General features: G+C 39.6%; 1 protein-coding gene and 1 pseudogene across 4 annotated transcripts in view; one reads left to right on the plus strand and one right to left on the minus strand.

The window, feature by feature from the left end:
- LOC101318212 (small ribosomal subunit protein eS8 pseudogene) overlaps positions 1-13,824 on the plus strand; it is a 51,156-nt pseudogene extending 37,332 nt beyond the window's left edge.
- METTL24 (methyltransferase like 24) overlaps positions 1-27,224 on the minus strand; it is a 196,866-nt gene that overhangs the window by 118,800 nt on the left and 50,842 nt on the right. For all 4 annotated transcript variants that reach the window (XM_073789502.1, XM_073789501.1, XM_033867629.2 and 1 more), the window contains exon 4: positions 26,563-26,791. In XM_073789502.1, the coding sequence (XP_073645603.1) occupies positions 26,563-26,791 (229 nt within the window). The remainder of the gene's footprint in view (positions 1-26,562; positions 26,792-27,224) is intronic.

Here is a 27,224-nt window from a genome sequence, read left to right on the forward strand (position 1 = left end):
CTCTCCCTCAGAGGATTCGCTAATATGATAGCAAGTTCTTTGGGCTCTTAATGTCAAAAGGCATTAAGCATTTTTTAACACACATAAAGGAACTTGCAGAGCTGCCTGACCCAGTGAATCTGAGCTGTGTAGCACTGAGCATAGCATCCCTCTATCGGCCCATCTCCTTTAGGAAAGAAAGTCACAAAAAAGGAAACCTTTAGAGGCACCTGGAGCTTAGAGACCCCCTCTGCTCCCTCAGGATTCATTTGGCTCTCACGCCCCAAAGTTTGTCAAAAAGGAAGATTCTCAGACAAATACACCCAGCCCTGGTACACAGCGACGAAGAAAAACAAATGCCAGCTTCCTGGAGCCTAATTTCCTCCATTTGTGAAATCTTCCTCTTTGGTAATAACACTGGACCCCCTTGAAAATCTCAAAGGAGTGAGAGTCAGTCACAGTGCTCTATAAAATAAAGTTCCAATTCTGGTTCCATGAATACTCTTCATTCATCACTGTCACCAACATGAGTTTATTTGCCTGTACAACCTTCTCAAATGGCAGAGATCCATATCGCTCACCTTTTAGTAGGGAACACTGAGGCACAGAGGACACAGAGACTTTGTGAGGAGCGAGGGAGTGAGGCTACAGAAGCTGACAGCCAGGCTCCGGACTCCATTCCTGTTTAACGGGTTTTATGCACAGCAGGGGATGAGGGATTTGCAAACGGAAGGCTGAGCCACTAAAGTCCTCTCTACACAGGGAGGTTCCTCAAAGGGTGATGCTCATATCACCTGGGGCAGAGCGGGGTGGGGTTGGTTAAACATGCAGGCTCCTGAGCTCCATGCCAGACTAGTTAAATCAGAATCTCTGAGGTTGGTCCTGGGCTTGACATTTGAATCAATCTCCCTAGAAGACTGGATGCTTTGACGGTGGCCTGTTGCTGTTATTTTTGGTTTGTTTTCTGGTGTTCTGAATTCTAACACTGAAATCCGAGAAGCGCTTGGTTGTACAGGTAGGAGTGGGTCTCTGGATTCCAGGGCACTGTTCACACACAGCCTTCCCGGTCATGGCTTTTGGCCATGGAAAACCAAGGGGAGGACACATCTAAGGAAACAAAAACTGTAGCTCAATGCAGAGGCACTGAACGGTTTGAAAATTATTAAGAAGAGCCAAGCCTTTTTGTTTCACAGCAAATCTCACCATTTACTGATGCGTGAACAGGGTAAAAAAAGCCAAAACTCATTTCCTAAATGTTGAGTGCACAAGTGCTTGACTCATGTTCTCAAGATGGCTTGTCCTTAGGGTCCACTGCAGATTGATGGAGACAGAAAGATGTCTCTGCATTTCAAATTACAATTCAGTACCATGAATGACTCATGACTCTTAAATTGCCACTGGCTTATTTCACAGAAACACAGCACCATCATGATTAAATAGCAATTCTGTGAGATGAAGGTGCCTTCAAATATACAGAAAGATACATACCTCTCTTTGAAAAAAGAATATAAACAAGTCTAAATAGAAGATTCCACTGGGCCCTAAAAGAATCACCTGGACTTCTACCTTTATCACAGCATATCTTGTTTTCATGCAGTTTTCTACCCAAATGTTCTTCTGAAATACCAGTGACTAAGGCCTCTGGATGCTCATACTGCTGCTGATTAATTCCACGGTAGGTTGTAGGAAAAGGTGAAGTATTCAAACTTTGATACCCTGCACGTTTTATTTAGAAAGGTACCAAGGACAAAGTCAGGTGGACAAGCAGATATTTCCTGAGCTCCTCACTGGGTAGTCGGGATGTGACCCCATACAATACAGAGTCTCTGGTCTTGAGGCCCACGCAGTTCAGCTGGAAGCACACATCTGCGAAGCAGAGGTCCAGCTACAGGGTAAAGCCATTAGTCATCCAGGACTCAGGCATGTCTGGGCCTTGCACTGGTGTGGCAGATGACCAGGGGATATTTTTATAAAGGAGTTTTCCTCCTGAGAAAAAAAAAATGTCCCAGAAAAACAGCAAGTCTAGTACACAAAGCTGGTGCAACAGGCTGGCACATGAATAGAAAAATGACCTGAAGCACAGCATCTGTGCCTCGCTCCACCTTTGGTAAGGACTCAGGCTAGAGGCAGAGGACATCAGGAGAACACAAAGTGGCCCAGTGCTGGGCCTCTGGGTGACACCACTTAAGTTCAGGTCCCAGCACTGACAATTACTATTAATATCCTCCGCTCCTATGCTTCTCAGACTGTGGTACACACCTAGCTGCTAGTCATTGTATGGTCCCCAACCAGCAACATCAGCATTGCCTGGAAGCTTGCTAGAAATGCAGAGTCTCTGGCCCCACGCTGAACCTCCTAAATCAACATCTACATTTTCATTAGATTCCCCAGGTGGTTCACATACACAGCAAATATGAGAAATATTGGTAAAGAATATGATTTAGGGCAAGATAAATAAGGATTTCAAAATCTTTCACGTAAGGTATTTTTAATGTATATTGGAAAACAGCCAGGACAGTTGACTCATGAGTCCATGGATATTATTTCTGCAAATAATTCTAAGGAAGAAAGGTGAATCAATTTAAAGAAAAGTATGAAGGCAAGATGCACATCCTCCCCATTGTATCAAACACAAAGTGAAAAAGAGAATGATGAGGGAGGGGACAAAAAGATCAAAGCAGGGCTCAAAAACAAGATGAACGTCTCCATGGACCAGAACACAGAGCAGTGAGCAAGACTGAAGCGAGGACATGCTGGGTTCTCGACATAAAGCAGGTATAGCAGTGGTCCTGGGGGTGCATCTCCTGCAGAGAACAGGAACTAAAAGTGCTCCCATGAGAGAGCAGCTGGGCCACATTCACTGATTAACACCAAAGTCTGTAATGGAGTACCCTGGATCCAGAAAGGAGCTCAAAATAAACTGCTGACAACCACTGATGCGGCTATGGCTTAAAACCAGTCATTGGCCTAGGGAGGTGAGAGAAGAGAGACTCACCCCTGCAGACAGCAAATAAGCCAGACCCCAGATGGTTCAGTAACTGAATATTCCCAGTATCACTGGAAGAAGCAGGAGTCCCCAAATGCTTACAAAAGACCAGACCTGAAGGCTATTATAAAATCACTAGGCAGAGAAGGGTGGAACCAAAAAGGAAAGAAAAAAGCAAAACCAAACCAAAAACCTTTCACTGAAAATGAACTAACAAATGAAACTCGAAAATACACACAGAAATTAAATGATGAGAAACAGCCAACCAAAGCCAATAACTGGAACATTACTTCATTCCGAGATTAAATTAATTTTGTTGAACAGTCTGACAAAAGTTTAAAACAAGTATGTTTAGGGCACTCAGAGCAATCAGTAAGAATAATATTTACTTTCACAAAGACGGAAGTAGTGGCAATACACTTTGAAATAAAAACATGCAGAACTAAAAAAGAACGGACGGACAGGCAAAACACCAATTAAAAATCTTGGAAGTGAAAAATACAATAATTATAATTCTTAAAAATATCAACAAAGGGTATGAACTCTAGACTGGACATAGTTAAAAAGAAAATTAAAGAACTGGAAGCCAGCACGGAAGAATTCACCCCTAAGTAGGCCAGTGACTGAGATTTTAAAATATGAAAAAGCAATTGAGAGACAAGGAGGAACCTCTCAAGACTGAGAGGTTCCAAAAGACATCTAAAGGGAACACCAGAAGTAGAGAATAAAGGAAATTGGAGGAGAAGCATTGAAAATATTTTAATTTTTCAAATATTCACAAGGTGTAAAATTAAAAGATATAGAAAGTAGAGTCCCTTCCCCATCCATTCAGTTCTCCTCCCTGGAGTCAACTAGTATCACCAGTTTCTTGTATATATTTTCAGAGAGATCCTATATGTATAAAAACAAGTATGTGAATGATAAAAATCTACATACATTCTTCTGCAATTTGTCTTTGAGATATAATTTATATACAACAAAATTCATATTTTAAGTATACAGGTTGATGAGTTTTGACATACGTATACACCCATGTAACCACCAACACCCCAGAACATTCCCTTGTGACCGTTTCAGTAAATCTCCTCCATTCCACCACCACATGCTTCAGGCAACCACTGGTCTGATTTCTATCACTATAGGATAGTTTTTCTTCTTCACTGAAGAGAATCATACAACATGTAATCTTTTGTGTCTCACTTCCCTCATTCAATATGAGGTCTGTGAGATTTGTTCATGTTGATGTATCACTATACTTGTTCCTTTTTACCGCTGAGTGCTATTCCATCATAGATGGATGGAATGGTGTATGGTATATTGTATATGGTATATTCAAACCATAACTTCCTTAACCATTCACCTGTTGATGGACAATGGGGTTGTTTCCAGTTGGGGTGATAATGAATAAAGCTGTTATGAACATTCAAGTACAAGTCTTTGTGTGGACATATGTTTTCAACATTCTTGGGTAAATACCTAGAAGTGGGTTTGCAGGGTCAATTGGTAAATGTAAGAACGTAGTAAGAAATTGCCAAACTCGTTTCCAAAGAAGTTGCCTTCCCACCAGAAATGTTTGACGGTTCCAGTTACTTCACATCCTTATCATCACTTAGTATCATCAATCTTTTTAATTTTAGCCATCTTGGTGTTTGTGAAGTGGTATTGCATTGTGGCCTTAATTTTCATTTCCCTATTGATTAACAAAATTGAGTATCTTTTCATGTGTGCTTTGCCATCTGTAATATCTTCTTTGGTGAAATGTTTGTTCAAATCTTTTGCCTATTTTTTAGTTGAGTTGTTTCATTTTTGGTTGTACAGCTCTTCATGTATTCTGAATACAAGTCAAATAATCTGCTTAAACACTTCCACAATGGTAAACATGTAGATTATTTCCTGTCCTTTGCTATTACAAACAATGAGGCAAATAATAATAACCTTGTTCATATAGCAGTTCACATATATGGGAGTATGACTGTATGGCAAATTCACAGAAGTAGAATTGATGGATCAAAAGGTACTTGCATCTGCAGTGTAACAGATATTGCCAAATGGCCTGGCATAAAGACTGTACCAATTTATGTTCACGCCACTCTTTATCTTTGATAATCTGATTCCTGAGAATATTGTATCTAAGGGTAGTTTCATTTCCATTTCTCATACTATGAGCAAGTTTAAATACTTTTTCATGAGCCATTTGTATTTCCTTTTATGTGAACTACTTTTTCAGTCTTTATCAAATTTTCTGTTAAGTTGCTAACCTTTTACTTATTGATTTGTTAAAGCTCTTACATACCAGTGAAATTAGCTCTCTGCTTATGAAATGAGTTGTAAATACTTTTCAGTTTTTTATTTGCCTTTTAATTTTGCTTTTGGTATTTTTACTGTGTAGAAATTTTATATTTATATGTAATCAAATTAATCATTCCTTCTTTTATGACATCCTTACTCCAGGATTTTTTACATAATTTTTTAAATTTAATTTTATTTATTTTTTATACAGCAGGTTCTTATTAGTTATCTATTTTATACATATTAGTGTATATATGTAAATCCCAATCTCCCAATTCATCCCACCACTACCACCATTCCCCCCTTGGTGTCCATACATTTGTTCTCTATATCTGTGTCTCTTTTTCTGCCTTGCAAACTGGTTCATCTGTACCATTTTTCTAGATTCCACATATATGTGTTAATATACAATATTTGTTTTTCTCTTTCTGACTTACTTAATTCTGTATGACAGTCTCTGGGTCCATCCACGTCTCTACAAATGATCCAATTTCATTCCTTTTTACGGCTGAGTAATATTCCATTGTATATATGCACCACATCTTCTTTATCCATTCATCTGTCGGTGGGCATTTAGGTTGCTTCCATGACCTGGCTATTGTAAATAGTGCTGCAATGAACATTGGGGTGCCTGTGTCTTTTGGAATTATGGTTTTCTCTGGGTATATGCCCAGGAGTGGGATTGCTGGGTCATATGGTAATTTTATTTTTAATTTTTTAGGGAACCTCCATACTGTTCTTCATAGTGGCTGTATCAATTTACATTCCCACCAATAGTACAAGAGGGTTCCCTTTTCTCCACACCCTCTCCAGCATTTGTTGTTTGTAGATTTTCTGATGATGCCCACTCTAACCGGTGTGAGGTGATATCTCATTGTGCTTTTGATTTGCACTTCTCTAATATTAGTGATGTTGAGCAGCTTTTCATGTGCTTCTTGGCCATCTGTATGTCTTCTTTGGAGAAATGTCTATTTAGATCTCTGCCCATTGTTTGACTGGGTTGTTTGTTTTCTTAATATTGAGCTGCATGAGCTGTTTATATATTTTGTAGATTAATCCTTTGTCCGTTGATTTGTTTGCAAATATTTTCTCCCATTCTGAGGGTTGTCTTTTGGTCTTGTTTATAGTTTCCTTTGCTGTGCAAAAGGTTTTACGTATCATTAGGTCCCATTTGTTTATTTTTGTTTTTATTTCCACTACTCTAGGAGGTGGGTCAAAAAAGATCTTGCTGTGATTTATGTCAAAGAGTGTTCTTCCTATGTTTCCCTCTAAGAGTTATATAGTGTCCGGTCTTACATTTAGGTCTTTAATACATTTTGAGTTTATTTTTGTGTATGGTGTTAGGGATCATTCTAATTTCATTCTTTTACATGTAGCTGTCCAGTTTTCCCAGCACCACTTATTGAAGAGGCTGTCTTTTCTCCATTGTATATCCTTGCCTCCTTTGTCATAGACTAGTTGACCATAGGTGCGTGGGTTTATCTCTGGGCTTTCTATCCTGTTCCATTGATCTATATTTCTGTTTTTGTGTCAGTACTATATTGTCTTGATTACTGTAGCTTTGAGTATAATCTGAAGTCAGGGAGTCTGATTCCTCCAGCTTCATTTTTTTCCGTCAAGATTGCTTTGGCTATTCAGGGTCATTTGTGTCTCCATACAAATTTTAAGATTTTTTGTTCTAGTTCTGTAAAAAATGCCACTGGTAATTTGATAGGGATTGCACTGAATCTGTAGATTGCTTTGGGAAGTATAGTCACTTTCACAATATTGATTCTTCCAATCCAAGAACATGATATATCTCTCCATCTGTTTGTGTCATCTTTGATTTCTTTCATCAGTGTCTTATAGTTTTCTGAGTACAGGTCTTTTACCTCCTTAGGTAGGTTTATTCCCAGATATTTTATTCTTTTTGTTACAATGGTGAATGGGATTGTTCCTTAATTACTCTTTTTGATATTTTGTTATTAGTGTATAGGAATGCAACAGATTTCTGTGCATTAATTTTGTATCCTGTAACATTACCAAATTCATTGATTAGCTCTAGTAGTTTTCTGGTAGCATCTTTAGGATTATCTATATATAGTATCATGTCATCTGCAAACAGTGACAGTTTTGACTTCTTCTTTTCCAATTTGTGTTCCTTTTATTACTTTTTCTTCTCTGTTGCCATGACTAGGACTTCCAAAACTATGTTGAATAATAGTGGCGAGATTGGACATCCTTGTCTTGTTCCTGATCTTAGAGGAAATGATTTCAGATTTTCACCAATGAGAATGATGTTTGCTGTGGGTGTGTCATACATGGCCTTTATTATGTTGAGGTAGGTTCCCTCTATGCCTACTTTCTGGAGAGTTTTCATCATAAATCGGTATTGAATGTTGTCAAAAGCTTTTTCTGCATCTATTGAGATGATCATATGGTTATTCTTCAATTTGTTAACATGGTGTATCATATTGATTGATTTGCATATACTGAAGAATCCTTGCATCCCTGGGATAAATCCCACTTGATCATGGTGTAAGATCCTTTTAACGTGTTGTAGGATTCTGTTTGCTAGTATTCTGTTGAGGATTTTAGCATCTATATTCATCAGTGATGTTGGTCTGTAATTTTCTTTTTTTGTAGTATTTTTGTCTGGTTTTGGTATCAAGTTGATGGTGGCCTCATAGAATGAGTTTGGGAGTGTTCCTTCCTCTGCAATTTTTTGGAAGAGTCTGAGAAGGATAGGTGTTAGCTCTTCTCTAAATGTTTGACTGAATTCACGTGTGAAGCCATCTGGTCCTGGACTTTGGTTTGTTGGAAGATTTTTAATCACAGTTTCAAGTTCATTACTTGTGATTACTCTATTCATATTTTCTATTTCTTCCTGGTTCAGTCTTGGAAGCTTGTGCTTTTCTAAGGATTTGTCCATTTTTTCCAGGTTGTCCATTTAATTGGCATAGAGTTGCTTATAGTTGTCTCTTAGGATGCTTTGTATTTCTGCGGTGTCCACTGTAATTTCTCCTTTTTCATTTCTAATTTTATTGATTTCAGTCCTCTCCCTCTTTTTCTTGATGAGTCTGGCTAAAGTTTTATCAATTTTGTTTATCTTCTCAACGAACCAGCTTTTAGTTTTATTGATCTTTACTATTGTTTTCTTTGTTCCTTTTTCATTTATTTATGCTCTGATCTTGTTTTTTTAAATTTATTTATTTATTTATTTTTGGCTGCATTGGGTCTTTGTTGCTGCGCACGAGCTTTCTCTAGTTGTGGCTAGTGGGGGTTACTCTTCGTTGCAGTGCGCAGGCTTCCCATTGCAGTGGCTTCTCTTGTTGCAGAGCGTGGGCTCTAGGCATGCAGGCTTCAGTAGCTGTAGCACACGGGCTCAGTAGTTGTGGCTCACGGGCTCTAGAGTGCAGGCTCAGTAGTTGTGGCACACATGCTTAGTTGCTCTGCATCACATGGGATCTTCCCAGACCAGGGCTTGAACCTGTGTCCTCTGCATTGGCAGGTGGATTCTTAACCACTGTGCCACCAGGGAAGACCCTCTGCTCTATCTTTATGATTTCTCTCCTTCTACTAACTTTTGGCTTTGTTTGTTCTTCTTTCTCTAGTTCCTTTGGGTGTAAGGTTAGATTGTTTGAGATTTTTCTTGTTTCTTGAAGTAGGATTGTATTGCTATAAACTTCCCTCTAACACTGCTTTTGCTGCATCCCATAAGTTTTGGATTGTCACGTTTTTGTTGTCATTTGTCTCTAGGTATTTTTTGATTTCCTCTTTGATTTCTTCAGTGATCTCTTGGTTATTTACTAACGTATTGTTTAGCCTGCATGTGTTTGTGTTTTTTATGTTTTTTCCTTATAATTTATTTCTAATCTCATAGCGTTGTGGTCAGAAAAGATGCTTCATATGATTTCAATTTTCTTAAATGTACCAAGTCTTGATCTGTGATGTGATCTATCCTGCAGAATGTTCCATGTGCACTTGAGAAGAAAGGGTAATCTGCTGTTTTTGGATGGAATGTCCTATAAATATCAATTCATCTGGTCTATTGTGTCATTTAAAGCTTGTGTTTCCTTATTAATTTTCTGTTTGGATGATCTGTCCATTGGTGTAAGTGAGGTGTTAAAGTCCCCCACTATTATTGTGTTTCTGTTGATTTCCTCTTTTATAGCTGTTAGCATTTGCCTTATGTATTGAGGTGCTCCTATGATAGGTGCATATATATTTATAATTGTTATATCTTCTTCTTGGGTTGATCCCTTGATCATTATGTAGTGTCCTTCCTCGTCTCTTGTAACATTCTTTATTTTAAAGTCTATTTTATCTGACATGAGTATTGCCACTCCAGCTTTCTTTTGATCTCCATTTGCATGGAATATCTTTTTCCATCCCCTCACTTTCAGTCTGTATGTGTCCCTAGATCTGAAGTGGGTCTCTTGTAGACAGCATATATATGGATCTTGTTTTTGTATCCATTCAGCGAGCCTGTGTCATTTGGTTGGAGCATTTAATCCATTCACATTTAAGGTAATTATCGATATGTATGTTCCTATTACCATTTACTTAATCGTTTTGAGTTTGTTTTTGTAGGTCCTTTTCTTCTCTTGTGTCTCCTCCCACGTAGAGAAGTTCCTTTAGCATTTCTTGTAGAGATGTTTTTGTGGTGCTGAATTCTCTTAGCTTTTGCTTGTCTCTAAAGCTTTTGATTTCTCTGTCGAATCTGAATGAGGTCCTTGCCTGTTAGCGTAATCTTGATTGTAGGTTCTTCCCTTTCATCACTTTATTTTTATTTTTATTTTTTTGCAGTATGAGGGCCTCTCACTGTTGTGGCCTCTCCCGTTGCGGAGTACAGGCTCTGGACGCGCAGACCCAGCGGCCATGGCTCACGGGCCCAGCTGCTCCGTGGCATGTGGGATCTTCCCGGACCGAGGCACGAACCCGTGTCCCCTGCATCGGCAGGCGGACTCTCAACCACTGCACCACCAGGGAAGCCCCCTTTCATCACTTTAAATATATCGTGCCACTCCCTTCTGACTTGCAGAGTTTCTGCTGAGAAATCAGCTGTTAACCTTATGGGAGTTCCCTGGTATGTTGTCATTTTTCCCTTGTTACTTTTAATAATTTTTCTTTGTCTTTGATTTTTGTCAATTTGATTACTATGTGTCTCGGCATGTTTCTCTTTGGGTTTATCCTGCCTTGGACTCTCTGTGCTTCCTGGACTTGGGTGGCTATTTCCTTTCCCATGTTAGGGAAGTTTTCGACTGTAATCTCTGCAAATATTTTCTCGGATCCTTTCTCTCTCTCTTCTCCTTCTGGGACCCCTATAACGAGAATGTTGGTGCATTTAATGTTGTCCCAGAGGTCTCTTAGGCTGTCTTCATTTCTTTTCATTCCTTTTTCTTTATTCTATTCTGCAGCTGTGAATTCCACCATTCTGTCTTCCAGGTCACTTACCTGTTCTTCTGCCTCAGTTATTCTGCTACTGATTCCTTCTAGTGTATTTTTCACTTCAGTTATTGTATTGTTCATCTGTTTGTTAGTTCTTTAATTCTTCTAGGTGTTTGTTCCTTAATTCTTCTAGGTATTTGTTAAACATTTCCTGCATCTGCTCGATCTTTGCCTCCATTCTTTTTTCCGAGGTCCTGGATCATCTTCACTATCATTATTCTGAATTGTTTTTTGGAAGGTTGCCTATCTCCACTTCATTTAGTTGTTTTTCTGGGGTTTTATCTTGTTCCTCCCTCTGGTACATAGTCCTCTGCCTTTACATTTTGTCTGTCTTTCTGTGAAAGTGATTTTTGCTCCACAGGCTGCAGGATTGTAGTTTTTCTTGCTTCTGCTGTCTGCCCTCTGATGGATGAGGCTATCAAAGAGGCTTGTGCAAGCTTCCTGATGGGAGGGACTGGTGGTGGGTAGAGCTGGGTGTTGCTCTGCTGGGCAGAGCTCAGTAAAACTTTAATCCGCTTGTCTGTTGATGGGTGGGGCTGGGTTCCCTCCCTGTTGGTTGTTTGGCCTGAGGCAAACCAGCACTGGAGCCTACAGGCCCTTTGGTGGGGCTAATGGTAGACTCTGGGAGGGCTCACACCAAGGAGTACTTCCCAGAACTTCTGCTGCCAGTGTCCTTGTTCCCACAGTGAGCCACAGCCACCCCCCCACACCTCTGCAGGAGACCCTCCAACACCTGCAGGTTGGTCTGGTTCAGTGTCCTATGGGGTCACTGCTCCTTCCCCGTGGGTCCTGATGCGCACACTACTTTGTGTGTGCCCTCCAAGAGTGGACTCCGTTTCCCCCAGACCTGTCAAGGTCCTGCAATCAAATCGCGCTAGCCTTCAAAGTCTGATTCTCTGGGAATTCCTCCTCCCCTTGCCAGACCCCCAGGTTGGGAAGCCTGATATGGGGCTCAGAACCTTCACACCAGTGGGTGGACTTCTGTGGTATAATTGTTCTCCAGTTTGTGAGTCACCCACCCAGCAGTTATGGGATTTGATTTTATTGTGATTGCACCCCTCCTACCATCTCATTGCGGCTTCTCCTCTGCCTTTGGATGTAGGGTATCTTTTTTGGTGAGTTCCAGTGTTTTCCTGTCGATGACTGTTCAGCAATTAGTTGTGATTCCAGCGCTCTCGCAAGAAGGAGTGAGTGCATATCCTTCTACTCTGTCATCTTGAACCAGTCACCCCCTACACAATTTTTAAAGTTACTTTCCATTTACAATTATTACAAAATATTGGTTATATTCCCCACATTGTACAATACATCCTTGAGCCTATCTTACTCCCAGTAGTTGTACCTCCTACTCCCCTACCCTTATATCACCCCTCCCACCCACTGGTAATCACTAGTTTGTTCTCTGTATCTCTGAGTCTGTTTCATTTTTGCTATATTCTAGTTTGTTGTATTTTTTATTTTCCACATATAAGTGATATCATACAGTATTTGTCTTTCTCAGTCTGATTTATTTCACTTAGCAAAATGCCCTCCAAGGTCAGCCATGTTGCTGCAAATGGCAAAATTTCATTCGTTCTTATGGCTAAGTAGTATTCCAGTGTGCGTGTGTGTGTGTGTGTGTGTGTGTGTGTGTGTGTATAAATATATATAACATATCTTCTTTATCCATTCATCTGTTGATGAACACTTAGACTGCTTCCTTATCTTGGCAATTGTAAATAATGCTGCTATGAACAATGGGGTGCATGTATCTTTTTGAATTAGTGGGGTTTTTTTCCGAATATAACCAGGAGTGGAATTCCTTCCAAATTGGAAAGGAAGAAGTAAAACTGTCACTGTTTGCAGGTTACATGATACTATATGTAGAAAATCCTAAAGATGCCACCAGAAAACTATTAAAGTTCATCAGTGAATTCAGTAAAGCTGCAGGACATAAAATTAATATACAAAAATCAGTTGCATTTCTATACACTAACAATGACGTATCAGAAAGAGAAATTATGGAAACAATACCATTGTAGCAAAAAGAATAAAATACCTAAGAATAAAACTACCTAAAGAGGCAAAAGACCTGTACTCCAAAAACTATAAGACACAAACAGATGGAAAAATATGCTGTGTTCTTGGATTGGAAGAATCAATATTGTTAAAATGGCCATACTACCCAAGGCAGTCTATAGATTCAATGCAATTCCTATCAAAATACCAAAGGCATTTTTCACAGAAATAAAACATAAAATTTTTAAATATATATGGAGACACAAAACCCCAAATAGCCAAAACAATCTTGAGAAAGAACAGAGCTGGAAGAATCACACTCCCCAACTTCAGACTATACTACAAAGTTACTGTAATCAAAACAGTATGATACTGGCACAAAAACAGACACGTAGATCAATAGAACAAGATAGAGAGCCCAGAAATAAAGCCACACACTTATGGTCAATTAATCTGTGACAAAGGAGGCAAGAATATACAAAGGAGTAAAGACTGCTCTTTCTAGCCAGCACCGAGTGTTTGGCATCTCTCGGGACAACTGGCACAAGCGCCACAAGACTGGGGGCAAGAGAAAGCCCTACCACAAGAAGCAGAAGTATGTGCTGGGACACCCCACTGACACCAAGGTTGACCCCCCACTGCATACACACAGTCTGTGGGTGGGGAGGCAACAGGAAGTACCAGGCCTTGAGGCTGGATGTAGGGAACTTCTTCTGGGGCTCGGAATGTTGTACGTGCAAGACAAGGATAACTGATGTTGTCTACAATGCATCCAACCACGAACTGTTCTGTACCAAGACCCTGGTAAAGAACTGCATCATGCTCATTGACAGCACACCATACGGACAGTGGCACAAGTCCCACTATGCACTGCCCCTGGGCTACAAGAAGGGGGCCAAGATGACTCCTGAGGAGGAAGAGATATTAAACAAAAAACAATCAAAAAAATTCAGAAGAAATATGATGGAAAGAAAACGGATGCCAAAATCAGCAGTCTTCTAGAGGAGCAGTTCCAGCAGGGCAAGGTTCTTGCATGCATCGCTTCAAGACCAGGCCAGTGTGGCCGAGTAGACGGCTATGTGCTAGAGGGAAAGGAGCTGGAATTCTATCTGAGGAAAATCAAGGCCTGGAAAATCAAATAAATCCTCCTCCCTCCTATCTTAGCTTGTGTAATGAATGTGTTTATTGTTCTGAAAAAAAAAAAAGATTCTACCAGCAATTTTACTGGGATCATGTTAAATGAATAAATTAACATAAGAAAGATTAAATCATTATGATGATGAGTCCTTCTACCCAAGAACATGTTATGCTTTTGAATTTGTTCAAGTGTTATTTTAAATTCTTAAATAAAGTTTCCTTCTTATAGATCTTGCACATGTCTTAAGTTTATTTTTATCTTTTTTTTGTTGCTTTTGTAAATGGTGTCTTCTCTGCCTTTATATATTCTGGTTATTCATGAAAGTGTATGTTTTTAATTTTTGTACACTGCACTCAAACAGTTCCTTAAATTCTCTTATTGTTTGATAGTTTTTCATTAGATTCTCTTGAGTTTTCCAGTATGCAATCATATTATCTACCAATAATGAGTGCTCCAATAATAATAATACATATGCATATAATAATAACAATTTTTACCTCCTTATTCCTAAATTTTACCCCTAAGATTCTTTCTCTTTTCTAATTGTGTTAACTATTATCTTAGGAACTGTGTTAAATAACCGTGACTATACACTGTACAATTTTGTTTATATAACAGTCTTGAAATGACAAAATTATAGAAATGGAAAACAGATAAGTGGTTATCAGGGGCTAGGGAAAGAGGTGGAGAAAAGGAAGGTAGGTGTGGCTATAAAAAGGTAACATGGGGGCTTCCCTGGTGGCGCAGTGGTTGGGAGTCCGCCTGCCTATGCAGGGGACACGGGTTCGTGCCCCGGTCCGGGAAGATCCCACATGCCACGGAGCGGCTGGGCCTGTGAGCCATGGCCGCTGAGCCTGTGCGTCCGGAGCCTGTGCTGCACAACGGGAGAGGCCATAACAGTGAGAGGCCCGCGAACCGCAGAAAAAAAAAAAAGTTAACATGATCCCAACAGTACTAGAAATGGTCTGTATCTGAACTGTATCATTGTCAATATACTGGCTGTGATATCATACTATAGGTTTGCCATTGGGAAAAGGGACATGGAATCTCTGTATTATTTCTTACAACTGCATGCAAATCTATAATTATCTCAAAATAAGATTTTTTTTAAAAGAGCTCTAATCCAGTTTTTTTTAATGATAATGACAGGTATCCTTATTTTTCCCCGACTTTAATAAGGATATTTTCATTGTTTCAACATTAATCGTGATGCCAACTGATATAACAAAGATGCAATTAATCCAAATATATCAGCAATCACGATAAATACAAATGGATTAAATTCACATACATAGATGTATTATAGAAGTATCCATCCATTCCTTTCCATTGAGTTTTTTAAAAATCTGCAGAGACAACAGTCAAATGCAAATGTAATATTTGTACAAATGAGAGAGGGCAAGTGTGGCAAAATATTAACAATTGATGAATTTCAGTGATGAATATATGAGAGTTCATTGTATTATTCTTATTCTTCCAACGTTTATGTTTACATCTTTTCAAAAGAAAATATAAAAATTTTAAAGAGGTAAACTAAAACTCCAGATAATAGCAATGTGGGGCTCATATTCAATGGGTAGTTAAGTTGCTAGGATCCTTGTTGTGTTTAGGAGGAATATAGAAATACTGACTAATTTGATACGTTGTTTTAAAATTTTATAGTTAATAATATACATTTATCACATTTTAACATAACAAGCCCTGGGGAAGATGGCAGAAGAGTAAGACGCGGAGATCACCTTCCTCTCCACAGATACACCAGAAATACATCTACGCGTGGAACAACTCCTACAGAACACCTACTGAACGCTGGCAGAAGACCTCAGACCTCCCAAAAGGCAAGGAACCCCCCACGTACCTGGTTAGGGCAAAAGAAAAAACTAAACAGAGACAAAAGGATAGGGACGGGTCCTGCACCAGCGGGAGAGAGCTGTGAAGGAGGAAAAGTGTCCACACACTAGGAAGCCCCTTCGCGGGTGGAGACTTCGGGAGGCGGAGTGGGGGAGCTTGGGAGCCGCGGAGGAGAGCACAGCAACAGGGGTGCGGAGGGCAAAGCGGGCAGATTCCAGCGCAGAGGATCGGGCCGACCGGCACTCACCAGCCGAGAGGCTTGTCTGCTCGCCCGCCGGGGCGGGCGGGACTGGGAGCTGAGGCTCCGGCTTTTGTCGGAGCGCCGGGAGAGGACTGAGGTTGGCGGCGTGAACACAGCCTGCAGGGCGTTGGTGCGCCGCGGCTGGCCGGGAGAGAGTCCGGGGAGGGGTCTGGACCTGCCGAAGAGGCAAGAGACTTTTACGTCCCTCTTTGTTTCCTGGTGCACGAGGAGAGGGGATTAAGAACGCTGCTTGAGAGAGCTCCAAGGACGGGCGCGAGCCGCGGCTAAGAGTGCGGAGCCCAGAGACGGACATGGGACGCTAAGGCCGCTGCTGCCGCCGCCAGGAGGCCTGTGTGCGAACACAGGTCACTAGCCACACGCCCTTCCGGGGAGCCTGTGCAGCCCGCCACTGCCAGGGTCCCGGGATCCAGGGACGGCTCCCCGGGAGAGCGAACGGCGCGCCTCAGGCTGCAGCGTCACGCCGGCCTCTGCCGCTGCAGGCCCACCCCGCACTCCGTGACCCTCCCTACCCCCCCGGCCTGGGTGAGCCAGAGCCTCCGAATCCGTGACCCTCCCTACCCCCCGGCCTGGGTGAGCCAGAGCCTCCGAATCAGCGGCTCCTTTAACCTCGTCCTGTCTGAGCAAAGAACAGACGCCCTCCGGCGACCTACACGCACAGGCGGGGCCAAATCCAAAGCTGAGCCCCTGGGAACTGTCAGAACAAAGAAGAGAAAGGGAAATCTCTCCCAGCAGCCTCAGAAGCAGCGGATTAAAGCTCCACAATCAACTTGATATACCCTGCATCTGTGGAATACCTGAATAGACAACGAATCATCCCAAATTAAGGAACCCTGTGGATGAAAGGCTCTTGGTGCTGCAGCCAGGACTCAGTGCTGTGCCTCTGAGGTGGGAGAGCCAACTTCAGGACACTGGTCCACAAGAGGCCTCCCAGCTGCACATAATATCAAACAGCAAAAATCTCGGAGAGATCTCCATCTCAACGCCAGCACCCAGCTTCACTCAACGACCAGCAAGCTACAGTGCTGGACATCCTATGCCAAACAACTAGCAAGACAGGAACACAACCCCACCCATTAGCAGAGAGGCTGCCCAAAATCATAGTAAGTCTACAGACACCCCAAAACACACCACCAGACGTGGACCTGCCCACCAGAAAGACAAGATCCAGCCTCATACACCAGAACACAGGCACTAGTACCCTCCACCAGGAAGCCTACACAACCCACTGAACCAACCTTAGCCACTGGGGACAGACACAAAAAACAACAGGAACTACGAACCTTCAGCCTGCAAAAAAGGAGACCCCAAACACAGTAAGATAAGCAAAATGAAAAGACAGAAAAACACACAGCAGATGAAGGAGCAAGATAAAAACCCACCAGACCTAACAAATGAAGAGGAAATAGGCAGTCTACCTGAAAAAGAATTCAGAATAATGATAGTAAGGTTGATCCGAAATCTTGGAGATAGAATGGACAATAGAATGGACAAATTGCAAGAATCAGTTAACAAGGACCTAGAAGAACTAAAGATGAAGCAAGCAACGATGAACAACACAATAAATGAAATTAAAAGTACTCTAGATGGGATCAATAGCAGAATAACTGAGGCAGAAGAACGGATAAGTGACCTGGAAGATAAAATAGTGGAAATAACTACTGCAGAGCAGAATAAAGAAAAAAGAATGAAAAGAACTGAGGACAGTCTCAGAGACCTCTGGGACAACATTAAACGCACCAACATTCGAATTATAGGGGTTCCAGAAGAAGAAGAGAAAAAGAAAGGGACTGAGAAAATATTTGAAGAGATTATAGTTGAAAACTTCCCTAATATGGGAAAAGAAATCGTTAATCAAGTCCAGGAAGCACAGAGAGTCCCATACAGGATAAATCCAAGGAGAAATACGCCAAGACACATATTAATCAAATTGTCAAAAATTAAATACAAAGAAAACATATTAAAAGCAGCAAGGGAAAAACAACAAATAACACACAAGGGAATCCCCATAAGGTTAACAGCTGATCTTTCAGCAGAAACTCTGCAAGCCAGAAGGGAGTGGCAGGACATATTGAAAGTGTTGAAGGAGAAAAACCTGCAACCAAGATTACTCTACCCAGCAAGGATCTCATTCAGATTTGATGGAGAAATTAAAACCTTTACAGACAAGCAAAAGCTGAGAGAGTTCAGCACCACCAAACCAGCTCTACAACAACTGCTAAAGGAACTTCTCTAGGCAAGAAACACAAAAGAAGGAAAGGACATACAACAACGAACCCAAAACAATTAAGAAAATGGGAATAGGAACACACATATCGATAATTACCTTAAATGTAAATGGACTAAATGCTCCCACCAAAAGACACAGATTGGCTGAATGGATACAAAAACAAGACCCATATATTTGCTGTCTACAAGAGACCCACTTCAGACCTAGAGACACATACAGACTGAAAGTAAGGGGATGGAAAAAGGTATTTCATGCAAATGGAAACCAAAAGAAAGCTGGAGTAGCAATTCTCATATCAGACAAAATAGACTTTAAAACAAAGACTATTAGAAGAGACAAAGAAGGACACTACATAATGATCAAGGGATCGATCCAAGAGGAAGATATAACAATTGTAAATATTTATGCACCCAACATAGGTGCACCTCAATACATAAGGCAAATACTGACAACCATAAAAGGGGAAATCGACAGTAACACATTCATAGTAGGGGACTTTAACACCCCACTTTCACCCATGGACAGATCATCCAAAATGAAAATAAATAAGGAAACACAAGCTTTAAATGATACATTAAACGAGATGGAGTTAATTGATATTTATAGGACATTCCATCCAAAAACAACAGAATACACATTTTTCTCAAGTGCTCATGGAACTTTCTCCAGGATAGATCATATCTTGGGTCACAAATCAAGCCTTGGTCAATTTAAGAAAATTGAAATTGTATCAAGTATCTTTTCTGACCACAACGCCATGAGACTAGATATCAATTACAGGAAAAGATCTGTAAAAAATACAAACACATGGAGGCTAAACAATACACTACTTAATAACGAAGTGATCACTGAAGAAATCAAAGAGGAAATCAAAAAATACCTAGAAACAAATGACAATGGAGACACAACGACCCAAAACCTGTGGGATGCAGCAAAAGCAGTTCTAAGGGGGAAGTTTATAGCAATACAAGCCCACCTTAAGAAGCAGGAAACATCTAGAATAAACAACCTAACCTTGCACCTAAAGCAATTAGAGAAAGAAGAACAAGAAAACCCCAAAGCTAGCAGAAGGAAAGAAATCATAAAAATCAGATCAGAAATAAATGAAAAAGAAATGAAGGAAACAATAGCAAAGATCAATAAAACTAAAAGCTGGTTCTTTGAGAAGATAAACAAAATAGATAAACCACTAGCCAGACTCATTAAGAAAAAAAGGGAGAAGACTCAAATCAATAGAATTAGAAATGAAAAAGGAGAGGTAACAACTGACACTGCAGAAATAAAAGAGATCATGAGAGATTACTACAAGCAACTCTATGCCAATAAAATGGACAATCTGGAAGAAATGGACAAATTCTTAGAAATGCACAACCTGCCAAGACTGAATCAGGAAGAAATAGAAAATATGAACAGACCAATCACAAGCACTGAAATTGAAACTGTGATTAAAAATCTTCCAACAAAGAAAAGCCCAGGACCAGATGGCTTCACAGGCAAATTCTATCAAACATTTAGAGAAGCGCTAACACCTATCCTTCTCCAACTCTTCCAAAATATAGCAGAGGGAGGAACACTCCCAAACTCATTCTACGAGGCCACCATCACCTTGATACCAAAACCAGACAAGGATGTCACAAAGAAAGAAAACTACAGGCCAATATCACTGATGAACATAGATGCAAAAATCCTCAACAAAATACTAGCAAATAGAATCCAACAGCACATTAAAAGGATCATACACCATGATCAAGCGGGGTTTATTCCAGGAATGCAAGGATTCTTCAATATACGCAAATCTATCAATGTGATAAACCATATTAACAAACTGAAGGAGAAAAACCATATGATCATCTCAATAGATGCAGAGAAAGCTTTCGACAAAATTCAACACCCATTTATGATAAAAACCCTGCAGAAAGTAGGCATAGAGGGAACTTTCCTCAACATAATAAAGGCCATATATGACAAGCCCACAGCAAACATCATCCTCAATGGTGAAAAACTGAAAGCATTTCCACTAAGATCAGGAACAAGACAAGGTTGCCCACTCTCACCACTCTTATTCAACATAGTTTTGGAAGTTTTAGCCACAGCAATCAGAGAAGAAAAGGAAATAAAAGGAATCCAAATCGGAAAAGAAGAAGTAAAGCTGTCACTGTTTGCAGATGACATGATCCTATACATAGAGAACCCTAAAGATGCTACCAGAAAACTACTAGAGCTAATCAATGAATTTGGTAAAGTGGCAGGATACAAAATTAATGCACAGAAATCTCTGGCATTCCTATATACTAATGATGAAAAATCTGAAAGTGAAATCAAGAAAACACTCCCATTTACCATTGCAACAAAAAGAATAAAATATCTAGGAATAAACCTACCTAAGGAGACAAAAGATCTGTATGCAGAAAATTATAAGACATTGATGAAAGAAATTAAAGATGATACAAATAGATGGAGAGATATACCATGTTCTTGGATTGGAAGAATCAACATTGTGAAAATGACTCTACTACCCAAAGCAATCTATAGATTCAATGCAATCCCTATCAAACTACCACTGGCATTTTTCACAGAACTAGAACAAAAAATTTTGCAATTTGTATGGAAACACAAAAGACCCCGGATAGCCAAAGCAATCTTGAGAACGAAAGAAGGAACTGGAGGAATCAGGCTCCCAGACTTCAGACTATACTACAAAGCTACAGTTATCAAAACGGTATGGTACTGGCACAAAAACAGAAAGATAGATCAATGGAACAGGATAGAAAGCCCAGAGATAAACCCACGCACATATGGTCACCTTATCTTTGACAAAGGAGGCAGAAATGCACCGTGGAGAAAGGACAGCCTATTCAATAAGTGGTGCTGGGAAAACTGGACAGCTACATGTAAAAGTATGAAGTTAGATCACTCCCTAACACCATACACAAAAATAAGCTCAAAATGGATTAAAGACCTAAATGTAAGGCCAGAAACTATCAAACTCTTAGACGAAAACATAGGCAGAACACTCTATGACATAAATCACAGCAAGATTCTTTCTGACCCACCTCCTAGAGTAATGGAAATAAAAACAAGAGTAAACAAATGGGACCTAATGAAACTTAAAAGCTTTTGCGCAGCAAAGGAAACCATAAAGAAGACCAAAAGACAACCCTCAGAATGGGAGAAAATATTTGCAAATGAAGCAACTGACAAAGGATTGATCTCCAAAATTTATAAGCAGCTCATGCAGCTTAATAACAAAAAAACAAACAACCCAATCCAAAAATGGGCAGAAGACCTAAATAGACATTTCTCCAAAGAAGATATACAGAGTGCCAACAAACACATGAAAGAATGCTCAACATCACTAATCATGAGAGAAATGCAAATCAAAACTACAATGAGATATCATCTCACACCAGTCAGAATGGCTATCATCAAAAAATCTAGAAACAATAAATGCTGGAGAGGGTGTGGAGAAAAGGGAACCCTCTTACACTGTTGGTGGGAATGTAAATTGATACAGCCACTGTGGAGAACAGTATGGAGGTTCCTTAAAAAGCTACAGATAGAACTACCATATGACCCATCAATCCCACTACTGTGCATATACCCTGAGAAAACCATAATTCAAAAAGAGTCATGTACCAAAATGTTCATTGCAGCTCTATTTACAATAGCCCAGAGATGGAAACAACCTAAGTGTCCATCATCGGATGAATGGATAAAGAAGATGTGGCACATATATACAATGGAATATTACTCAGCCATAAAAAGAGACGAAATTGAGCTATTTGTAATGAGGTGGATAGACCTAGAGTCTGTCATACAGAGTGAAGTAAGTCAGAAAGAGAGAGACAAATACCGTATGCTAACACATATATATGGAATTTAAGGGAAAAAAATGTCATGAAAAACCTAGGAGTGAAACAGGAATAAAGACACAGACTTACTAGAGAATGGACTTGAGGCTATGGGGAGGGGGAAGTGTAAACGGTGACAAAGCGATAAAGAGGCATGGACATATATACACTACCAAACGTAAGGTAGATAGCTAGTGGGAAGCAGCCGCATAGCACAGGGAGATCAGCTCGGTGCTTTGTGACCGCCTGGAGGGGTGGGATAGGGAGGGTGGGAGGGAGGGAGACGCAAGCGGGAAGAGATATGGGAATATATGTATATATATAACTGATTCATTTTGTTGTGAAGCTGAAACTAACATACCATTGTAAAGCAATTATACTCCAATAAAGATGTTTAAAAAAAAATAATAATAATATACATTTAAAATTTAAGGGTAACCAAGACGAATTTTAAAAAAATAGCCCAATTTAAAAGAATTGAAATTTGTCCAATATGCCAGTAATCACAATAAAGGTAAGTGAATTAAACACACCTGTTTAAAGACAGACTCTCAGATTGGATTTAAAAATACAGTCCAGGCCTATACTTAATATGTCACTCTTACAGGCTACACATAAACTGAAACTATATCCAAAAAATATAAAAATAAAGGACTCTAGAATATCATTTAATATAAAACGTATTTCCCCCCGCTAAAAAAAAAAGCTGGTATGGCAGAGCTAACAGCAGACAAAACAGAATTTAAGGCAAAGAAGATTTCTAGAAATAAAAAGTGACATAACTTATACACATGGTCCGATGTTCTTCCTGAAAGAATCTTATCATTTTCCATTTCCAGCAGCAAAGTGTGAACAGTATTCCCAACAAGCATTTCAATGTAGGGCAGTATCAACATGTTGTTTATATTTGCAAACTCGATAAGCGAGAAGAAAAAGGAATCTTTTTGTAGTTTAATTTCAAAGCTCATATTCTCTTAAACACAGCACCAAGCATACAACAGATGTTTTGCAATTAATAGCGGGCTGGCTGCCCAGGAAAGCAGAAACTGGCATTCCTTTCAGAGTCCAAGCGGGCACTCAGCCTCGGGGGCAACGTCCTGGGCGAGGGAGGACCTGCCCCCCCAGGGCTGAACAAGCAAGAAGTCAGCTGCACCTACATCACCTGACCAGCTGCCCCAACCCCCATGGTCTACATCTGCTCTGAATTAACTCTCAGCAGCTTATTTCACTTCTATACAGCACAGGATTTACTTTCTATACAATCACCACAAAGCTGTTCAGTGCCCTGAGGAGGCAAACAAGAACAGTTCTTCTATGACCAAGTCTGAACGACCAATTCCCTTCAATTTCACACAAAACTTTCATTAAAAACTCTTGACTAGAATTAGGTGCAGTTAGCAATTTCCAAAGAAATTGCCAATATATTTTCCCTGGAAACAAAGAGAAAAAAGAAAACATTTCTATAAAATTTAGTAAAAACTTACTGAAATTGTTAATAAAAATTCTTTGAATTTACAATCAAATGACAAATTGACGCCAGGCACTCTGCTGAAGGCTTTCACACTGTGTTCTCTGACCCAATTCTCAGAAACAATCCATTTAGGTGGTATCATAATATCCCCATTTTACTGACAGTCAAACTGAGCGTCAGAAAGGTTAAATGGCTTGCCCAATGCCAAAAACCAACAAGAGCACTCATGCCTCAAACCTAGAGTAATGAGCTCACAGAGGTAAGCTCTAATGCAGTCAGTCCTGTTATTCATATTATCTCCAGCATGGTTATGACTGAAAATAATAATTCTCATTAACCAGCCTGGATCATTTAGGATACTCTGTGTAATAAAGTCTTCAGAAGAAAGCAACCATTATGATTAATATGAGCAGAAATCTCAGATTCGATATTTCTAGTCATGTTCTGGAAAAATTCTTATGCATAGTTACAGCAACAAGCACTTCAGCCAAGAGAAGACAGTTAATCATTCCAAATAATGCTGGACCCAGGTGATATTATTCCCTGACAGACTGGGCTTCTCGTGCACACACTTTTGCTGATACAGCTGCTCTCACTTGATGCTCTAGAAAGGTTTTCTGATTTACGGCTTGAAGTTGAAATTACCCAAGAGTTTTAAAAGCAGTAAGAAAGCCACATGCATTTTACTGTCACCATCTCAAAATTCTGCCTTTCATTTTTGCCTACATTTTTTTCCTGAGTTGCTGGAATGTACATATGGCTAAAGAGAAGAAGAAAAATAACTCCTTAAAATGGAAAACATCGCAAAACTATATGTGATATTTTAAGGTCATGAAGTGAAAACAAAACAACAAAACCCCTTTGGTCTCTATGGTCACTTGCAGGAAAAATAAGTGAAGGAGGCAAGGCAAACACACTGACATTTTTTAGTGTGTTTTTCCCATTTGTTTTCCCTGCCAGAGCGCTACATCGTATTTACCAGGGTCTGTACACACGCAGAGAAATGAAAACAGACCTTGCCTGCTGCAGGCCAGAAATGAGGTTTCCTTTTATCTGGCACCACGTAGCTTCTAGCTAGAAGCATGTTCCTAATGGAAGCAATCACTCACCAATGGCTTTAGATTTTGTTGTTTTTGTTTTAAAGGATTCACCCAAAAAATCTCTATGAAAGAATACCAGTATCTTTTCGATTATCAGCAAGGGACTCTTTTTTAAGCGACAAATACATACTTGGCAATTCTGAGCCAGATCACTTTCACTATTTATGGGGTTCTTTCCTCCATTTTTTTTTTTATTATGGTAAAAATCACGCAACATAAAATTACCATCTTAATCATTTTTAAGTGTCATTATTAGTGTTTTCAATAAAATAATAGCCCTAAGAATATAAAAATCCTTTAAAACATTTATCCCTTTTAAGTATCACTGTAAATATTTCTGCTGTCTCAGGAGCAGTGTTGTAAAAGGCATCATGCTTCAGCTACAGCATAAAGGTTCGCCCACTGCAGCTCCCATGGAGTTAATTAAACAAGCACAATTCAGGTGCCTACCTGGTTATCTGAAAATACGTTTTTCATATGAAATGTGGCACAGATAAATTATATCCACAGATCATTTTTCAAAGTCAATTTTATCCTCACATTTTCCAAATCTTTGGCTAAAATATTATCCAATAAAAGCAAAATGGCTTTGTGTTTTTCACCTCTTTTCTCTACTCAGTCTTTTCTTTGAAGAATGGGGGTGGAGGGCCAGGATGTAAAGAGCATTAAGGGGGAGCAGCAAGACTCCTAAATGAACACAAGGAATCAGTAGTTAGCTCTTTGAATAACCTAGAGTTGACATGCTAAAAGGGTCAAGCCTGTAATTTTCAGCTACAAAAAACATGTCTATGAAGGTAACATGCAGCAAAAACAAAACAATATTCTGAAAAAATGCTCTCACTTCTTTGGGTTCTGTTCAAACATTTTACGCAAAAACCCCTATACGTGTTTCATTAAGGCTCCTAACTATTAAATGCTAGTTACTCTGAATGGCAAGTCAAAATACAAATCAAAATAAATACAAAATTCAAAACACATGTTAAAAGAACACCAAATTCTTTGAAGTTGTTCTTGAAGAAGTTCCTGTTGTCCAATTAAAGGAAGTTTTTGTTTTCTGTTTTTGGATTTTTTTTTTTAAAAGGAAGAAGAGGAGGAGGAAGGGGAGGAGGGGGAGGGGGAGCAAAAAGAACAGTGCAGAGGAAAAGTCTTTTTATTAAAGATCAAGCAGCCAACTCAGATTTAAAATTGAGTTCCATGTACACTGTATCTCAGGAACACCCATTCTGGCATGTCCTAAATTACATGTCATCTCTGGCTGGGAATAATAGGCCAAGATAGGCCAAGCCCAAGAAGAGCTGGTAATCAAAGGCAAGACAACTACACTCAGGAGAATTTCTCTAGTATCTACCTACAGAATGCAATTAGTCACATCTAAAAATTGCTTTCAAAACATGCAGTTCAAAGACTGAGTTTCCTTTTGCTATCCATTCACAATAAAATATTTGTAGAGATTTGACGTCTTTTGACATAATTATATTAGTTGCAATACATATAATGTCCATTCAATTTTACAAAGTACATTTTAATCAAAGCTACATGTATCTTCTGACCTTTAAGAGACTCAAAATCATTGTTACAACAGTGAGAAACAAGCGATCTCTTATCAAACACAAACCTGGTTCTGATTACTTTTTGTATTTGAAGCTGACATAAGTAGTTTGCTCTGTCTGGAAATTTAAAATCAGTTCCCAAATGGAAATGGTACTCTTGAGCCCACACCAGAGTAAGTTTCTTACTCTCCTTGCCCAGTGTTGGTCAAAACCTTAGCACTACTCAACAGCAACTAAAATCTTGAAATCAATTTAAAATCTCTATCCTTGCCCAAACGTTATATCTACAGAGCTGACTCAATAAATAATGATAAGTGATCAGTAAGGTTAAAACTGGACCTTCAACTATCCAATCCTTGGTTTGCATTAAAAAAAAAAAAATCTTATGAGTTTGTTCACTTTAACTATGAAATCAAATGAAAAATCTGACCTTGTGATGCCCAAATTCATTCAAAATGGTTCTCAGTTTTCTGGTGTTGCTATATGGTTTTCGGGCAGCAACAGCTGGATGGGAGTCCCGCCAGTCGACGGACAAGCGGTGATACCAAAAACGCTCACTCTCCAGAACATGAGCTGATTTAACAGTAGGATCAAAACGATGCACTTCACAACCATCATTGGCCATGCTGACCTCAAAATGGGTATCATCACTTCCCAGCCTGTAAAGAAAGAGGATGAAAATCAACAACAAAAAAATATATGGAGCAAAAGTGTTGTATTGACAAAAATGACAGTGCCAAGGTCAATTTTCTTAGTCATATCAAGCCTTCTCCTGTTTTAACACATGGCTTGTTGTACACATTCCATAAACCTTCCTTCACAAAAAGCATTAAAGCTAAAAGCTTCTGGATAAAAGAAAGGAGAGAAATTATGTGCTAAATGCAGACCAGAGAACCACATGTTCAAACATGTAGAAGCGTATCAAATTGATTTTTTTAAAAAAGATATAAATTATAGTAGCAATGAAACAAAGAAGACTATCTAGTCGTCTTAAGAGATTTTCTCAGAATATGTCAAAAATATAAGTCTGAGCAACAGTTCCCTTAGGGAGAGGTGCATGGCTATGGCGCTGTGCATGCAGTTTGACTTAAA

Source organism: Tursiops truncatus, chromosome 12 (genome assembly GCF_011762595.2).
Source record: "Tursiops truncatus isolate mTurTru1 chromosome 12, mTurTru1.mat.Y, whole genome shotgun sequence".
Lineage (NCBI taxonomy): Eukaryota > Metazoa > Chordata > Mammalia > Artiodactyla > Delphinidae > Tursiops > Tursiops truncatus.